The sequence below is a fragment of the Impatiens glandulifera genome, chromosome 1 (assembly GCF_907164915.1).
Source record: "Impatiens glandulifera chromosome 1, dImpGla2.1, whole genome shotgun sequence".
NCBI lineage: Eukaryota > Viridiplantae > Streptophyta > Magnoliopsida > Ericales > Balsaminaceae > Impatiens > Impatiens glandulifera.
The window spans coordinates 151,587,256-151,605,910 of record NC_061862.1 but is presented as its reverse complement, the minus strand read 5'-3'; the positions used below and the strand labels follow the sequence as shown (position 1 = coordinate 151,605,910).

The 18,655-nt window shown below is 30.7% G+C and overlaps 3 protein-coding genes across 3 annotated transcripts; 2 read left to right on the top strand and 1 right to left on the bottom strand.

The window, feature by feature from the left end:
- The first annotated feature begins 1,446 nt into the window (after positions 1-1,446).
- LOC124915418 (pyruvate kinase 1, cytosolic) lies at positions 1,447-6,771 on the top strand. The gene is made up of 16 exons (XM_047456135.1): positions 1,447-1,626; positions 1,703-1,799; positions 1,893-1,990; positions 2,075-2,230; positions 2,670-2,747; positions 2,923-3,054; positions 4,049-4,129; positions 4,215-4,286; positions 4,390-4,479; positions 4,689-4,833; positions 5,468-5,556; positions 5,711-5,806; positions 5,877-5,944; positions 6,047-6,146; positions 6,234-6,293; positions 6,387-6,771. The coding sequence occupies exons 1-16, from the start codon at positions 1,558-1,560 to the stop codon at positions 6,537-6,539; spliced, it is 1,584 nt and encodes a 527-aa protein (XP_047312091.1). The 5' UTR covers positions 1,447-1,557; the 3' UTR covers positions 6,540-6,771.
- Positions 6,772-7,326: 555 nt separating this feature from the next.
- On the bottom strand, positions 7,327-9,173 carry LOC124915409. Its single transcript, XM_047456123.1, has one exon. It carries the CDS (start codon positions 8,774-8,776, stop codon positions 7,421-7,423), a length of 1,356 nt encoding a protein of 451 aa, XP_047312079.1. The 5' UTR covers positions 8,777-9,173; the 3' UTR covers positions 7,327-7,420.
- Positions 9,174-15,459: 6,286 nt separating this feature from the next.
- Positions 15,460-17,196, top strand: LOC124915400 (F-box protein PP2-A15-like). The gene is made up of 3 exons (XM_047456111.1): positions 15,460-15,817; positions 15,915-16,033; positions 16,540-17,196. The coding sequence occupies exons 1-3, from the start codon at positions 15,497-15,499 to the stop codon at positions 17,051-17,053; spliced, it is 954 nt and encodes a 317-aa protein (XP_047312067.1). The 5' UTR covers positions 15,460-15,496; the 3' UTR covers positions 17,054-17,196.
- Positions 17,197-18,655: the final 1,459 nt, after the last annotated feature.

Below are 18,655 nucleotides of genomic sequence, written 5' to 3'. Positions count from 1 at the left end.
GGTGGAGTTGGTCGATAAGTTATTAGTTTTTTTTTAAAATTTACGAGCACAGTAAGTTTGTATTATTTTTTTTCTTATTTCTAATTTTTTTCTGACTTTTTTTTCTTATTTTCGCATGTCTTGTTGTTGTGATAAAACAATATTACCTATTTTTAATATATACTCACAATATTTAAAATATATATAATTAAAAGAAGTGAACTCCATTTTTATAACAAAACATAAAGTTTGACCGTTCAATCAACGGCGGCCCGTAGGATACGTTGTTCCAATGGAAAGTACTGAAGTAGTTTTCAAATGTCATTATGTGGATTCAACAAGGGCTTGTTTGTTTGAACTTGATTGACACTGAAAAAGAAACGATGTCCCAATTATTTTATTATATTTATACACATATAATAAATATCTATTGCCAATTCATAAATGTTAATTGCTTATATAATACCAATAAATCTGAATTAAAACCGAAATTACAATTTTTACAATTTTATTCTCCAAACAAATCATAAAACTCATTTTAAACGAGTTTAAATGGTGGGCCACCGCACATAGAGAGTTAAACGTCCACCTGTTTTGTGAGATGCAATTGCTTTTCTCCCGAGAACTTGAAAATAAATTAATTGAAACTTAAGCCTCTGAACTTCAAGTAATGATATATTTACCCTCTTTCTTCTATAAACAAATCAAATAACCCCTGAATTTGCAATTAATAAAGAAATCCATAAACTTATATATTTGTCCAAATTAGCTATTTTTTCTCTTCTTATCATTCAATTTAATTTTTTTTATTAAAATAAATAACATGATTGTGGTCCCTAGATAGAAAAAATTGACCAGGAAACAATAATATTTTATATTTTTATATTTTCAGATGATAGAAAAATAAAATAAAAATAATTAATATATTTAAAATAATTATGTATTTATCATAATAACAAAATCATTGATAGTTTTATATCATAAACTCAATCTCCACTCACGTTTTTTTCCCCTTATAAATAGATCTATTTATACTTAAATAATTATTTAAGTGTATAGTATTTTTTTTATTTTAATTGTTTCAACTTATCCTTTTTAATTGTTTTAGATTATTTTAATTTATTTTTTAAATGTTTATATACATTTGATTTTATTTATTTATAATAATTCATCTGCTTAAAATTACTATAACAACTATTCACAATATTTTTATGCTTATAAATTGAATCAAATTAACAATTTGACCAAAATGGTAAGAAATCAACTTTTTCTATACTAAAAGAAGGACAATATATAGATTTTCCTAACAAAAATATTTTTAAATGAACAACTTTTCATGTGGTTATTCTTTGATACTTTTGAAATTCTAGAGGCTAATATGATTATACGATGTAAGTTCAAGGTCTATATTTGATATATTTCCTTATATCTTTCGGCAAAAGAAACCACATAAATTAACAACGTTAATAGGTTGGTTTTGGTTTTCCTTCGATCCATCTATTTTCAGTATCGTCTTCCTCCTCTTGCTGTTCTTTCTGATCGATCTCCGTTTCAGAGTTCATTCATCACCCATTAACTATGCATTCCAATCACTTGCTTCTCGAGGAACCAATCAGGATGGCTTCAATCCTGGAACCATCAAAAGCTGTAAGTATAATCCTCCATTTGAACGTCAGATATAGATCTATTGTCAAATTCTTTACCATTTTCCTTCGATTTGCAGAGTTTCTTTCCTGCGATGACGAAGATAGTGGGAACTTTGGGTCCCAAGTCAAGGTCGGTTGAGGATATTTCTGCCTGTCTTAAAGTTGGAATGTCAGGTATGTGTGTTATTACTTCTAATTGTTGAATTCGTTTTGAAATATCTTAACTTTTTGTAACATGAAGTTCTGTGTTTTAATGAATCCTTGTAGTGGCAAGATTTGATTTTTCGTGGGGAGATGCTGAGTATCATCAAGAGACATTGGAAAACTTGAGGGCTGCTGTAAAGAGCTCCAAGAAACTGTGTGCAGTAAGTACTGTGCCTATTTTCAATCTGAATGCTTGCAATGATGATTCTAATGGTATAGTTATGCGTTTTCTGTGTCTATTTCAGGTTATGTTAGATACAGTTGGTGCAGAATTGCAGGTTGTCAATTCCAGTGAGAAGTCGATTTCTCTTCAGGAGGATGCTAAAGTTGTTCTTACTCCTGATAAAGGTCAAGAGTCTTCTTCTGAATTGCTACCCATTAACTTCTCTGGATTTGCAAAGGTATAACCCATATTCTGTTGAAATATATGTTTCCTTTTTTAAATGAAATTATCCATTTTCTGGAATACTTGAAAGGACCAGCATTTGGAAAGATGTTGCAGTACCTCCATAGAAATCCTCTCGACGAGAAACATTTAGATAAAAATAACCCAAAGTTGTATCATGTGAAGCTTTTTCTTGTTCAATGCTGAACCTCAGGCATACATCACCGGCCTTTGGTTCGACATGATAAAATGGAGTTAGTACACAGAGGACTAACTTGCATTCTTCTACGAAGAAATTAGAATTTGAGCTGTAGATATAATAACCTACCATTAACTTTGCTTCTGACCTTTTCAGCCTAGTTCATTAGTTGTTTTTGATTTTTTTTTAAAGAAAGTTGAGGAACATTGTTCTTGAGTGATGTAGAGATTAATCAGCATTGGCTGTGTTTTTACAGGCATTGAAGAAGGGAGACACCATCTTTGTTGGTCAGTACTTATTTACAGGCAGTGAATCTACTTCTGTTTGGCTAGAGGTAGTTTCTCTATCCCTTGATCATATCCATGTCTAGCAATAGTTTTTTTGTGTGTGTGTAATGTCTCTTGTTTTCTATAAAAAGAGTTGATTTCTTTATCATGAAACTAGAGCTGAGGTTTATCTGAGTTGAGCTGGTAGGATGATAATGCTGTGGTTGTTTATTGTCTGAGCAGGTAGATGAAGTGAAAGGGCAGGATGTAGTCTGTGTGATAAAGAACACTGCAACTTTAACTGGGTCACTGTTCACCTTACATGCCTCACAAGTTCACATTGATCTGCCTACACTCTCTAATAGGGATAAAGAGGTGAGTATGATTTGGATAGACAGAATTCATTTGGAAAATTCATTTTATAGATGTATTTGTTGACCACCTACAAATTGAATGGGTGTGGGTTAGCTACAGCTTCTTGCTCATTGTTTTCCTTCTATTCCAGTGTATTCCTCTAACCCCTTTTGTTGCTTTAGTTTCTCATTAAACTTCAACATTGACGCAGTTTGTAGTTTCTCATTAAACTTCAACATTGACGCAGTTTGTAGTTTCTCATTAAACTTCAACATTGAAGCAGTTTGTAGATTTGTGAACTTGAGATAGGAATCTTGTGATTGTACCTAATAATCGAGGAATGATAGTTACTAAATTTTTTTGTATATATATTGCTAATTAACTAGTTACAAGCATATAGCATGGACTTGTTTGGTTATGAGTTAGAATCGCTTTGATTGACTAATAGCTACAGCTTCTTGCTCTTTGGTTTCCTTCTATTCCAGTGTATTCCTTTAACCCCTTTTGTTGCTTTCGTTTCTCATTAAACTTCAACATTGATGCAGTTTGTAGATTTGTGAACTTGAAATAGGAAACTTGTTATCATGCCTAATAAAGTAATAATTGAGGATAGTTACTAAACTTTTTGTTATCTTTTTTTGCTAATTGAATAGTTACTAGCATATAGCAGGACTTGTTTGGTTATGATTTAGAATCACTTTTGATTGACTAATAGCTAGTTTTTATTATATAAGAGACTTTTAATTGATATTTTAGAATAAAAGAATCCAGATGTTGTTAATACATGAGGTTTCAATTTAAAATTTATCCTAAATAGCTCCTATATTTAGCCCTATAATATCATAGGATAAAGTGAAGGGGAAAAAGAAGGGGATCTTGCTATGCTATTTATGTGTTATTGTGGTGTTCAATTCTGGTTTCTTTAAATTTCCAACCATAACGTTGGATGTTTCAATTTTTATTGCTGGAAACGCAATCGATCTTGTCATTTACTGATTGTTCAGCGTCATCTCAGGTCATTAGTACATGGGGGGTGAAGAACAAGATTGACTTTATCTCGCTATCATACACTCGACATGCAGAGGATGTCCGTGAAGTAAGGAACTAATTTCAACTTTTCTTTCTTTCTTCATGCTGTTGGTATAAGAATTGGTCAATAAATTTCTTTAATCTTCTTACAGACTCGTGATTTCCTAGCAAAGCTAGGTGATCTTTCTCAAACTCAAATATTTGCAAAAATTGAGAATGTTGAGGTGAGTTTGCAGCATATCTCGATGCCTTAAGTTTATTGTTTCATAATTTAAATGGTAACTCTCAGAAAGCTTGGTATGTATAAAACAATTTTTCTCCCTTTAGGGCTTAACCCATTTTGATGAGATCCTACAAGAGGCGGATGGAATTATTCTTTCTCGTGGCAATCTTGGAGTTGATCTCCCACCTGAAAAGGTTTGCAATTCATGTTTTGGAGTTTTACTTTGATTTCTCAGTAATGGTGCTTTAAACAATTTTTATATTTTGATTTCATGACTCATTTATGATACTTTACACAGTTTCTATATTTTGCTTCATAATATGTCATGCTTTGCAATATTTTGGAAAAAGAATAGGAATAACCAATAATCTAAATCTGTTATTTTCTGCTTATGGCTACAAAGGTCTTCCTGTTTCAAAAGGCTGCTCTTTACAAGTGTAACATGGCTGGAAAGCCCGCAGTGGTGACTCGTGTTGTTGACAGTATGACTGTGAATCTTAGACCAACTCGTGCTGAAGCTACTGATGTTGCTAATGCTGTGCTGGACGGTGAGTAATTTAAGAATCTTCATTTGTTATGTTTGCTAAAAATCATAATTATCTAAAAAATAAGCTGATTCATGATGCAAAAAATAATTTGACCATGATTGAGAGAGAAAACCCTATACCAAATGAGACAAGAAAGTTACTATATATTATATATGAGTAAGAAAATAATTTGTATATTAAATGAAGCAACAAAAACCACACTAGAATCTGAAAATCACGATCCAAAAAATCTTATACCAAACTAAAATAAACTTTTAAATTTAACTTTGCAATTTTCAATTAGATCGTGAATGTGAAAAAATACGAGTTTTCAAATAGGCTCACTGTGTTCCTAGATACACCTCTCTCCAAGTTTCTATTGTGAAGATGCCTAAGCAAAGACTCTTTTCATCTGCCTATGAACCATGCTTAGCATCATTTTGTCTCACATGATTCTTATACAGATACTAGGGCTTTGTAAATGAATGATTCTTGATTTTATTAATATACTGTTAAGCCTTCTTCAAGAAGCTGCACCTTTCTTTATTCTTTTTGTGAATGTTTATTGTTGCAAGTCTCTGATGCCTATTCACATGCATGGCATGAAAACTTATTGGCACTAACTATTCTCACACTGCGCTGCCATTGGATACAGGAAGTGATGCTATTCTTCTTGGTGCTGAGACCCTGCGTGGTTTATACCCTGTTGAGACTATTTCTACTGTTGGCAAAATTTGTGCTGAGGTAAATATTTGGAACATTTTAATGAATTACTGTTGCTTATTAGGCTTTATCTTCCAAGGCGGTTAAGATGCTGAAGAAGTTGGCAATTTTCTCAATGTTCTTAATTTTTGGCAAGTTTAAGATGCTTAGCATTGAGCTTATTATTGTGGTGCAGGCTGAGAAAGTTTTCAATCAAGATCTGTACTTTAAGAAGACTGTGAAATACGTTGGAGAACCAATGAGCCACTTGGAATCAATTGCATCCTCAGCAGTATGCTATATTTGCTAATTATTCCCTACACTGATTTTTTACAGCAGTGTTGTAACTATTATTTCTATAGGTACGAGCAGCCATCAAGGTAAAAGCTTCCGTCATCATATGCTTCACTTCATCAGGCAGGGCTGCTAGGTAATAATATCCTCCATGTCTCAAATGTGATGAGATCATGTCCTCATTTGCAAATAATTTATTACCATGAAAACTGAAACGCTCAATATGATTATTGTGCAGGCTAATCGCCAAGTACAGGCCAACTATGCCTGTTCTATCCGTGGTCATCCCTCGTCTCAAAACCAATCAATTGAAGTGGAGCTTCACCGGTGCATTTGAGGTGCGTATGACCAACACAATTTATAGTTTATTGTCCAGCTCAAATCTGATTTTTTGTTTTGTTGCCTTTTCCAATACAAATTTTCAGGCAAGGCAATCCCTGATAGTTAGAGGTCTATTTCCCATGCTTGCTGATCCTCGTCATCCAGTAAGTGCCCAATTACTTTTAAATTTTGCTGGAAAAAAATAGTTAATATGATATGAGGACTAACATGTTGTATTAATGTTCTTGTTGCTGCAGGCTGAATCTACAAACGCTACTAACGATTCAGTTTTGAGGGTGGCTCTTGATCATGGAAAGGCTTCGGGAGTTATAAAGTCACACGATAGGGTTGTTGTATGCCAGAAAGTTGGGGATGCATCTGTGGTTAAGATTATCGAGCTGGAAGATTAGTAAAATCGTTATTAAGTAAGAGATGGTTGTTGCCATTCTTTATATTCTAAATTTTGAAATCCCATAAGGATAATTTTGGTATCACACTTATCCTGGAAGGGGGGGTGCTCTTATTTTATTATATATATTATGTTTGTTGGTATTAATTAATATATGAATGAATTACTGTAATCTTGAATTATGAAGGAAGCAATATTTATTATTTAATATCAAGAAGTTTTAATTACTGCTTGTTTTGCATCTTGAAGTTTCATTTTCTTGTTTCATGTTTAATGAACATTTGAACCATTTCCTATTGAGCCAAGGAATCATATTGAGGGTCAAAATGATAGATAATTGGATTTAAAACAACTCTCATTTTTCATAATATATAGGCCATTTTAAAAAAAATAAAAAAATTATTTGACAAAAACTTGAACCTCTACAAACAAGAATTCCACTAGTTAATCTTGACCTGAATCTAATAAACAACCAAATTTTGTAACAAAAATTGACACAAAACCAAAATTATCGACAAGAATTCGATCACAGAAGGCATGGTCTTGTACTGGAAATGGCGACTTTCGTAACAAAAATTGAAGCAACACCAGAAGGCATAATCTTGTGCCAATATAGCTTCTGCTGAATCCAAATAACCAGCACATTAGAGAACTTTCAAAATGATTTCAATGTTTGATTTTACCCAACTGTTCACAGTATTTGTATATGAATTAATTAATGTTTAATGCAAAAGATTTCCAAACTAATCATCACTAATAAAAATAACAAATAAATAAAAATACTTAAAGAGGTGAAATTGTAATAACAATATAACACATAGAACCTTGAGACTACTGAAAAAACTGAAAAAAAGACAGAAAACTTGTTTAATTGTTCTAACATCAAGTGGTTGAAGATGGCTCCATCCTCCTCTTTTCAGAAGAAGAAGAAGAATATTGAGACAAAGGCTGTTGGATTGCTAACTCAAGTCCCTTCTTTCTAAGCATAAGTATCATCCTATCTGTTTCAAGCTTACATCTTTCATTCTTTATCTTCTCTCTTTCCATCTCCCTTTCCTTCTTCCCACTGAACTTCTCCCATTTTAGTCTCTGTTTCTCAAGCTCAAAAGCTTCCACATTGAAACTCACTCTCTGCTCCTCCAACATAAGCAACCGCCCCTTCAACCACCGCCTCTTCTCCACCTCGCTCCTCCTCCCATCTTCAACCACACCCATCAATTCGTTACTCAATTGCTGAACCAGACCCGATTCTTCTTCTCCACCCTCTTTTCTAGCACGTTTCTTCAGGTTTCGTTCTTCGAATTGATCATGACCATCTTGTTCATCTTCTAAGTAAACCTCATCATCATCTTCATCATCAAGGGTTTCGTCATTGTCTTCTTCTTCATCTTCTTCCTCAGGCAATTTCAACACAACTTCTGTTTCATGGAGACATTTTTCTTGCAATTGTGGTTGAGAATGTGAGTGTGAGTGAGCAGGCTTCTCAGCAGCAGCAGCAGCAACAGCAGCAGAAGCAACAGCAGCAGCACCACCATGACCGCAGCTATTATGGTAAGCGCACATTTCTCTGAAGAACAAATGCTTAGAATTGAGAAGTTTCTTAACCTCGTCTTTCAATTTCTGCGACAAATGATCCATCTGATCGAGCAAGCTCTGATTCTCCACAACTTTACAAGAAGTACCCTTTCCGAGAATATCATTAACCCTTTTATACCTCTTGTTCAAATCATTGAATTTATCTTCACATTGCTGTGGAGATACATAATACCCTCTCTCCATCATTGCCTTCGAAACTGTTTTCCATTTCCCCTTCTTCTGTAACATCCCGCCACCGCCAGCTTTCTTTTTTCCAGCTGGATCGGTCCCGTCAGAACCGACTTCATCGCCGATGTAGAAAACAATCATGATTAACAATTTCACCATGGAATCCGTCCATTTCATCCTCTGCCATGGTGAAGTGTTGTTTTTCATTTTCCCATCACTGCAGTTTGTACTATCTGGTTCATCATCGTCGCTATTTAGGGTTATCTGTTTTGTGACAACTTTATTAGGGGTATAACTAGAATACCCTGGTTTTTGAGCTTGATTGTGAGACTGATCACCAAAGGAAACCATTTGAGGTTTCGAATGCTGCAAATGGAGTTGGTGATGAGAGTTGGGATTTTGTTGAGGACGATGATGAAGTGACATTTCTAACCCTAACATTTCAGACCCCATACCTGAATACATACTCTCCATAACCAAAAACTTCAACTTTAAACACTAAATCCTCAAAAACCCAATTCTCAGAAATTAAATTGCATGAAACCCGATTGATTTGATGAGAAACGGAAACATACCCAGTTGATGAAACAGTGTTGGCGATGGAAATGAACAGTCCCCTTCAATAAATTCGATCTTCTTCTTCTTCAAAAGGCTGAGAATTTGTAGTGAGACATAAATTGTGAGAGAAACACGTGATAAATACAGACATTATGTATGTACGTGTTTACAGAAGGCGGAGCAGCTGCTGGTTTTGGGAGATGGCAGTGAAGAGCGGTTTCAGCCGGCGGGAAATTTCTGCCCATAGTTTTTGCTTTTTCTCTCTCTAGGAACAGCTTTTTGAAGGAGAGAGAAACATCTAGTTGGTTCGTCCACAGGTTTATGCAAAACTGTATGATTCAAGCAAAATATATTTTGTTATTTTTTCTTACCCTTTATAGAACTTTTATGATAAATTTAGGTTTTATTTTTAGGTATATATTGAAATTATATAATTAAGATTATTATCTAAAATTAAAATATTAACAAAAGATTTTATAAAAATAATTCATTGTTTTTAATAAATTAAAGATGATCTAAATAACTAAGATGAAGATAAGCTAAAATAATAATAAATAGATTGATGCTTCTATAAATTAATGGTTACAAAAAGGTTGGCTATTCTATCTAGTCATTATTCTATTAGTAGTTTAAAAAACAATAATAATTAAATAAATAATTCCAACAGTTGTCAAAGAACTGGTTCTCGAGAAATCAATCTGTCATGATGAAATGTAAGGTTTCATTTTACATTTTTTTTTAATTTGTATAAAGATGACTTAAAGAGTGGGCTGAATTTGTCTTTTGGTTACTTCACATCTAAAATTTTAAATTATATTATTATTATCACGAATCTTAATCTCAAGCTTTAAATTATTTATTTATTTCACACAAGCCCATCAAATCCTTATTTTGCAACTTCCTGATATCATTGTTAAATAAAAATGTTTTTAATAAGAATTAAATATGAATTTTTTGTATGCAAAGAGAATAATTTTATCCATTATATATTTTAATGGTTAATGAAATGTCATACTCACACAATGACCAATTTTTTTTATTAGGGTTTAATCTAGAAATAACTAACTTGAAAGATATAGTTATATTTGAGTGCAAATATATATAATAATAATGTTTAATTTTAAAGTGTCGAACGAGTTTAAAATAAAGAGTTGTGATTAATTTGAATATATATGTGAAGTAAATGAAGTCGGGTAGTGAGTTAATCCGTCCAAAAATTTTAATTTAAAAAATAATTAAATTTAAAAAATAATTAAAAACTTATAACATTCCTAAGAATATAACTTTAACATTTTCACCAACTAAATTCATTTATATAATTTTAAATTTTTCCCTATCATAACATTCTTTCTCACAATTATTGTAACTCCTAGGAATAGCTCCCCCTAGCTTAGCACTAGCACGTGTCTTGAACACGTGACAATACATGGAATATTGTGGAGAGCCTTGAGGTTCGATGCATTTCAACATTGGTTTGCGTGTCAGATTTTTAAATTTTTTTTTATCATTTTAAAAGATTTTTAAAATAATACATGGAAGCTTTGGAAATTAATCATGTAAAAATAATTAATTTTATTCAAATTTTAATAATCTGGGGACCAAATAATAATTTGGCTGAAACCCGGTTTAAATTAATTAAACATAACTAATTTAAAAGATTATTTATTTGAAATTAGAGTCGCTAAATTATTTTATAAAAATCAATAAAATGATACGTGTATAAACATATTTATACCATAATTTCTGTAATGAATTTGAATTCTGATTACGCTCGGGAAAGTGCTTTCACGTTATGTCCTCTGCATCCGTCAAATGACGGTTTCTAAAACTTTAAAATAAATAAAGTCTGGCTATCTAAAATTTATTTATAACATTTATTTTATTTAATTAGTATTCTATAATTATAAAAAAATATTTAAAAGGGCGTACTTGCGATTATGTTGATATAATACTGACTACTGAGTAAAAACCTAAAAAATATCAGAAAAGTATTAGACTTTTTAAAATATGTTCCTGCCAAAATATTTGTTTAGAAAATATCCCAAAAATATTTAAATATCATTTTTTGACGTTTAGAATTATTTAAAAATGGATTTTAGTTCTAAAATTACAAAAATAAGTTTGGATTTTGAAAAGTTGAACTAGACAGGCCTTAGGACCAGAGTCATAATGTCTGAGTTCAATTTTAGGGATTTGGGCTCGGACGGGCTCGGTCTAGACCGGAGTGGTCTAGACTAGGGCTCAGACGCATGGGTCCTTGGATCCGGAGAGCTCGGTTCTTGGTTCGGGAGGCTCGGTCCTAAACTCGGACTTCTCGGTCCTAGGCTTAGGAGGCTCGATCCTAGGTCAAGTTCATCGGTCTAAGTCCTCGGCCCTAGGGTTATGTAGTTCTCAGTCCTCGGGTTAGAGGTACTCGGTCTTAAATTAGGATAGAACTCGATCTTAGGCTAAAGGGAGTGCTTGGTCCTAGGCAAGAAAACTCAATCAAGTTCTTGGTCCTAGGTCTTGGGTATCGATCCTGGGGCTCGGTCCTTCCTCAAGAACACTGATCGTCATCCTCAGTCCTAGCTCAAGAACATCAGTCATCGGTCTCGGTCTGGACCGAAGATCCTCGGTCCTGTTTCATGGTCTCGTTCCTATAGAACTCAATCCTAGGACCGGGTGTTCTTCATTTGGTATGAAAAAATTGCATGTCTCATAACTTTTGATACAGATCATGGAATCATTATATGTAAGTTACACTTAGTTCATATGATTTTGAAGAACAAAAGCCCTAACATAAATTACGATTATTTGATCTTTACAAAGATTAATTTCTAAAAACTATTTTTAAGTCAAAATTTTGGATATTTCAAATTAGACCATTTCAATGCCTGATTTTTGTTCCATTAGCTAAGGGTGAGCATTGAATTGATTAATCCGAAATCCAATCTGATCCGAAATATTAATTCGGATTGGATATTTTGGATAGGATTGAGATCGGATCGAATTGAGTTTGGATCCAATTAAATTCGGATTAAATTAGGATTATCCAAACTATCTAAATAAAAATATGTTTTTTAATTTATTTTTCATAAATTACATTTTTACCTTAAGATAATATATTTTTTTATATATATATTTTTGTATCACTTTGCCAACGAGATTTTTTATTTTTATTTTTATTTTTTTTCAAGATTCAAATTATAATTTAAAAAATTATATTTATTTTTATATTTAAACATTAAATAATAAAATAAATCGATAATTAAGTAATTAGATGAGAATATTAAAAATGATAATATTTTAAATAAATTATAGCTCTATTATATATATATATATATATATATATATAATATACTTAATTGATTTTTTATTTTTTTATTAAATACATATAAAATAAATAAATTAATTATAAAAAAAATTATTGAACAATTTTAAGTTTACACTTTACAAAAATATAAATATTTTTTAGTTTGGATTTTCCAAACCATATTCAATCCAATCCAAATTCGATCGTATTAATTAGTAAAATAGTTTGGATTACGGATTAGATAAATTTAGTTTGAATTTAATACAGATAAGACAAAACGGATTGGTTTTACCCGTTTGTTCACCCTTACCATTAACTTTGAAAGGATGAATATAGTTTGTATACAACCAAAACAAGAACATCATTATATTATTAAAATAATTTTTGAAGATGGAATCAAAATTCAAAATTTTCAAAAATACAGTTTGATCAAACATTATCAAAACGATGTTACAGTGATAGGGAATTCATCCTAACATGTTTAACAGATATTTGAATCAAAAAATCAAGATTAAAACTCAAGAACGTGAATATTTAAAAATCCAATTTTTCAATTCAAATTTTCAAAATTTTTGTTATAAGTTGATTTGATCAATTCTCTTCTAACAGAAAGTTCATGATATATGGAATGATTCTAACCAAAGAAATCACATAATTAAACCCTTTAGCACATCAAACCGATCAAACTTGAAAATTTTGAAAAAATTCAAATATTTAATCACAAATTGAATTACAGAGGTTCTAGATTCATACCAACACCTGAAAAACACTCCTTAGATGTGTTGAAACCTTTTCAGAAGCCTGGATCAGAACTGTAATGGCCAGAGAAAGTTTTTACAAAAAATATTCTTGGCCGAAATTTGAATTCCTTGATTCAATCTGTAATCTAATGTGTTTGTTTGATGGATTGATAGAGGGATGCCTATAGACTATTTATAGTCGAGCTAGGTCGGTCGATGTAGAGAAATTCAAGTCGAATTTGTCGATTTGAAATCATATCCCTAATTTTATCCTAATTGTGACAACCTAGTTCTATGGAAAGGTGGCCATCTTAGGCACATGGTTATTAGAAGATAAGATTGAAAAATGAAGGCGCTAGACTATCTGGAAAAAACGCGTCGGCGAGTCGCGATCACGGTGAGTACTTTGTTCCAACGAAGAAGACTCAAAACAACGTCGTTTTATGGCGTCGTTTGTATTCCATCAATGTTTGGGCTAACGAGGTTAGTCATCCCGTTAGTTGATCAAGTGGAGCAGGCGCGTGTTGGCTCCGTTACAACGAGATGTATGGCGCGTTCTTGGGTGCTGGATTTTCCAGGCTACATCAATTAAAAATAATTTCGGCTGCACCCGATTATCAATTTTATTTTTAATAAAAATGTTTATTTGAAATCGAATTTTAATCTCTTTCTTGCGTTTTCTTCACCAAAAATTTTACAAAAAATATTTCTATAAACATAAAAGAAATTATGTTCATATTTTTATTTTATTTTTTTGTATTTTTGGATATTTTGAGGTATTTATTTAATTTTTAAGCCATAAATTATATATAATTTATGTTTAAAATCGTAATTAAATATTTTCAACTCATTTTTAGGTTTAATTTGAGAAAAAAGTATAATAATTTAACCTTAAATTATTTTTGAAAAAATGATATATTATGACTATGATTATGATGGATGGCAAGAGGATTGTAGATGTTCAAGTCACTTAGGGGTAGTATGAACAAATTATGTTTAAGTGTTATGTTTTTAAATTATATTAATAAAATTAAATTTAGCTAATTTTTTTAAGTATATTTTTAAAATTGACTAAACTGAATAAATTGATCGAACCGACTGTCAAAACGATCAAACCGAATCGACTAGTAAACTGAAACCGAACCACTTACCGACCTATATATATATATAATAACGTATAATTCTGGACGGTAAGAATTTGTGACTTACGCTGTGAGCGATTTAAATATTTTTGTTAGACAAAATGAATCGAGTTGATTTAAATATAAATTCACAGTTAATTAACAGGCATGTGTACAAGTTAGATCAAAAGTTTTATTTTTAAATTATTTTTTCTAATTTAATATATATATATTTAAAAAACTAATGAATATGAATTAATTAAGAATGTTAAAAATATTTATTTTTAATGTTATTTTATTTTCTTTTTAATAAATAATTATATATATAGATAAATAATTTTATATCTATATAATTATATATTAAATGTATACGTATAACTATCTATTTAAAAAAATATTATAATATATTTATATAAAAATGAATTAATTTGTTTTGATGATTTGATTCTCTTTATATTAAAAATAAAACAAAATATGAGGTGATAGTGCAAGGGATTGTGTATTGTGAATAATTTTGTTTTTTTTAATATAAGTGGAGTGATTTAATTTTAATTATATAAATTATATATTTATGCATAAAATTATAAAAATAAATCAAGAATATTAAGTTGGATAATGATTAAGTGTTCATAATTTATAATAAAGACCAATAGTTTGAATTTCATTAAATGCAAAATTTTAATAATTATAAAATTTTAGTGCAAAATGTTGATATATAAATGATTGTGATACAAAATGCTCCACATGATAACTATAAAAGATGGTTGTAAGAGATTGATAAAAGAAGATTTAGGGTGAATGAAATAAATGATGATAGTTATATTTTGTATTTTAAATGTTCAAACTCACAAAAATCATGCCATTATTCAATATAGATGACATTATAATAAATGCTAGTCCTAACAAAGAGATAATGTCAATTAATATATTCAAATACAAAAATTATAAATATAAATTAATCTAATAATCAAACATTAAAGTTGTTTTTAAGGTAGAAAACTAGTCTAGCCATTTGAATATTCATTTGTTCTATGCAATTTTTATTTTTTTAAAATAATATAAAAATGTATAATATATTAATATAAGAATTAACAAAATCAACTCTAGATCAGTTATTACTTACCTTCTTTGTTAACTGTTAACTTAATTAGACAACTATTTGATTCAAATGGCTATAATTTTGTATTGTTGACTTTTTATCCTCCTCATAATGTTATTTAAAATGAAACAAATATACACTAATATTTTAATATTGCAACTAAAAGATCTTTGTTCTCATATTTCTAAAGAAAAAAAAAAGGAAAAAGAAGGTAGTTTAATCAAATTTGGATATGTAATCTTAATATTAATATTTAGAACATAATCAAATTTGACCTAGATTATTAACATATTAAAATGGCAATTGTGTATATCCTAAGACTATTTCTTATTTAGAAAGATGATTTGAACTATTAATAGAATTCAGAGCTTGGCTTTCCAAAATATGGGGTCATCGCTGTCCAATTCAGCAGACGCCACCAATGGACCGCCGATCACCGGCGGCAGCGCCGGCCTCGGCGATATACCGGAGAGCTGCGTTGCATGCGTTTTCCTCTATTTAACCCCACCGGAGATTTGCAAACTCGCGAGACTCAACCACGCCTTTCGAGGCGCTGCTGAAGCCGATTCTGTTTGGGCATCGAAGTTATCTCCGAACTATCAAGATTTACTCGATCTAATGCCACCGGAGAGGTATCGGAATCTCTCGAAAAAGGCTATCTTTTCTCTCCTTTCTTGCCCTGTACCGTTTCACGATGGCAATAAGGTATAAGTATAACGTTATCTATTTCAATTTGATACCTGTTTTGTGAAAATGCCCTAACTGTGTTCATGTTTCACTGATGTTTTGGGAAATTTTGCAGGAAGTATGGTTGGATAAGGTTACAGGAAGATTTTGTATGTCAATCTCAACTAAGTCGATGATTATAACTGGAATTGATGATCGAAGATACTGGAACTGGATTGCTACTGAAGAATCTAGGTTAGTATCCTCATATTTTTGTTTTTCAATTATTTCAGATCTTGCATTAGCTGATAGAGTTGGTGCTGGTTTGTATTACTTATCTCAAGATTGGCTAATTGAGCTTGAAATTTGGTATCCATCATCATCAATGGTGATGTTGTTGACATATTGTGTTTGAATTTGCTGTCATCTTCTTTGGTGGATAAGTTGGGATGATAAATGCTTGTTTGTTTCAATTGTAATTGATGATGCTGGTTAGGAACTTGTTCCATCTTGGGCAATTTCGATTACCATTTATTTCAAAATGACTTTCTTTATTTGGGTATAATGATGTGATTGATAACGGGTCATTTGCGATTAAATTCAAATAACTAAGAACGAACAAGGCCTAGGGTTTCTATATGGTCTCTTTCAGGCCCTCAGGGGTACTATACTCATTGATCTTATATGATTGATCATTGTTTGTTTTTTGAGTAAATTATTTTTATGACTTTGTATGTTCTTAGCAACGTTTTGTTTTGCAGATTCCAGGTTGTTGCGTATTTACAACAAGTATGGTGGTTCGAAGCAGATGGGGAGGTGAAATTTCGTTTCCCAGCTGACATCTATACATTGTCGTTCAGGATTCACCTAGGAAGATATGGAAAAAGGCTTGGAAGACGCGTTTGCAGTTATGAAGATACTCATGGTTGGGACATTAAGCCAGTAAAATTTGAGTTCTGGACATCGGATGGTCAACACGTCTTAACAGAACGTTATCTTGACGATTACATCTTAGAAGATCTTGATCATGATCATGTTCATGATAATGAAGAATATGATGATGCGAATGGAGAGCATCACGACCATAAACGTGGATGCTGGATAGAATACAAAGTTGGTGATTTTACGGTTTCAGATTCCAATCAGGCGACTGAATTACGGTTCTCTATGAAACAAATTGACTGCACACACTCCAAAGGTGGGCTTTGCTTAGATTCGGTTAACATTGCACCTCGTGACTTGAAGGCTCTAAGGCATAAATTGGACAGGGTCTAGGTGATGATGATGATGATGATGATGTGTATGTTTTTAGACACTTCCACTAGGATTTCAGATTGATTGTATTTTGTTGTTTGATGTTGTAGAGGTGAAATCATGTGGAGGGGTTGTGTTTATTTCATTTTCATTATGGCTGGAAACATCTTTTTTGTCACATTTTTCAGGTGGATTCAGATATCAGATTATATCTAGAAATTTAACATACACAAAATTGTATTGAGAGAGATGGGTTATTTGAAAATATATATTTTTAGCTCATTAATTCAAACAAGGTGGAACTTTTCTTTTGACGTGAGTACTAATGTATTTTTTTTTCTCTCTAAGAAAATGTTTTAGAAAAATTAAAAGAACATTTCATCTATTGTTCAGTTTTTCTTTTAATTGTTCATGTTGGAGTTGGTATAGTATTTTGTTTGATGATGTGTCTTGTTTAGCTGAATCGAATTTTTATGATCAGAATAATTCTCCAATTGTGTTTGTGATGTTTTATATATTTAATAAAAATTATTTTTTTTTCAAAAAAAAATAATGTAAACATTTTTTTTCTTTTAATTTATAATATTTTTTAAAACTTTTTTTAAATGGTCTAATATTGACATATTTTATACATTTGAATAATTAAATATCTTCAATTTATTTTTTTAATCTATGACTATAGTTTGATTGTCTTGATTTTTTACTTTGTTAATTTTTTTAGTTTCATAAAATAAATCTATTTTTTTAAAATTTTATTTATTAAGAATTAAATATCTTCATAATTAATTTTTGCGTAATATAATTAGTCAAGATTGTATATCTACGTGAAATTGTCAAATGAACATGGATTTTTTATTTTGTCTAATACAAGGCCTGGTTTGATCCTTGTTTTTTTTTTTTTTATTAGGAAAAATTCCCTATTTGAATATTAAAAAAAATTATTTTTGGACATTTATTGACCAAAATACCTTACTTTTTCTCTACATTATAGTTTTTAAGTGTTTTTATATATATATAAAAGTATTTATATAGATAAAGTGATAGTTAAATTTTATATAAAATACTTATACAGAAAAATTGAAAATGAAACAAGGCCTCAGGCCGAAGGTATAGTTGGATTTCTAAGGACTAAAACTTCCAACTCCAAAATCTTGAATAAAGGAAATGAGTAAGAAAAAGTTGGGTATATATATTTGTTTTATTTTTTAATTTACAACGTTTCTCCATAATTTATTTATCCTCTTATTATTACAATTGTTTTAATTTTGTTAACTTTGTTTTTTTATAACTTTTTCGTATTGAAATAAATTTGTTGATTTTGTTTTGAACTTTGTTATTTTTTATTTTTATTAAAAAAATTTCATCTCATTTCTTGAGAATTAAATGTTTTTGAAATTAATTTTTTTCTAACTAGGCGGTCAATACTATATATTTACGATTATTTAAAAAATGTATGTCTATATTAACATTATTTTGCAAATAACATAAATGGCAATGTATATGTTTAGATATATAATAGTATCGAAGTTATGTGGAGATTGAGAATGAGTATTATCATTTTGTTATTAATAATAATAAAAACAGTTGTTTAAAAAGAATAATTGAAAAAAAGTAAGTATATAT

What these genes read in the sequence shown, in the direction of transcription:
- LOC124915418 (XM_047456135.1), top strand. Translation starts at nt 1,558, where the DNA reads ATGCATTCCAATCACTTGCTTCTCGAGGAACCAATCAGGATGGCTTCA. An exon ending in TCTTAAAGTTGGAATGTCAG is followed by an intron (nt 1,800 to 1,892) that starts GTATGTGTGTTA and finishes GAATCCTTGTAG; the next exon opens with TGGCAAGATTTGATTTTTCG. An exon ending in AATCAATTGCATCCTCAGCA is followed by an intron (nt 5,807 to 5,876) that starts GTATGCTATATT and finishes TTATTTCTATAG; the next exon opens with GTACGAGCAGCCATCAAGGT.
- LOC124915409 (XM_047456123.1), bottom strand. Translation starts at nt 8,776, where the DNA reads ATGGAGAGTATGTATTCAGGTATGGGGTCTGAAATGTTAGGGTTAGAA.
- LOC124915400 (XM_047456111.1), top strand. Translation starts at nt 15,497, where the DNA reads ATGGGGTCATCGCTGTCCAATTCAGCAGACGCCACCAATGGACCGCCG. An exon ending in CGTTTCACGATGGCAATAAG is followed by an intron (nt 15,818 to 15,914) that starts GTATAAGTATAA and finishes GAAATTTTGCAG; the next exon opens with GAAGTATGGTTGGATAAGGT. An exon ending in ATTGCTACTGAAGAATCTAG is followed by an intron (nt 16,034 to 16,539) that starts GTTAGTATCCTC and finishes TTTGTTTTGCAG; the next exon opens with ATTCCAGGTTGTTGCGTATT.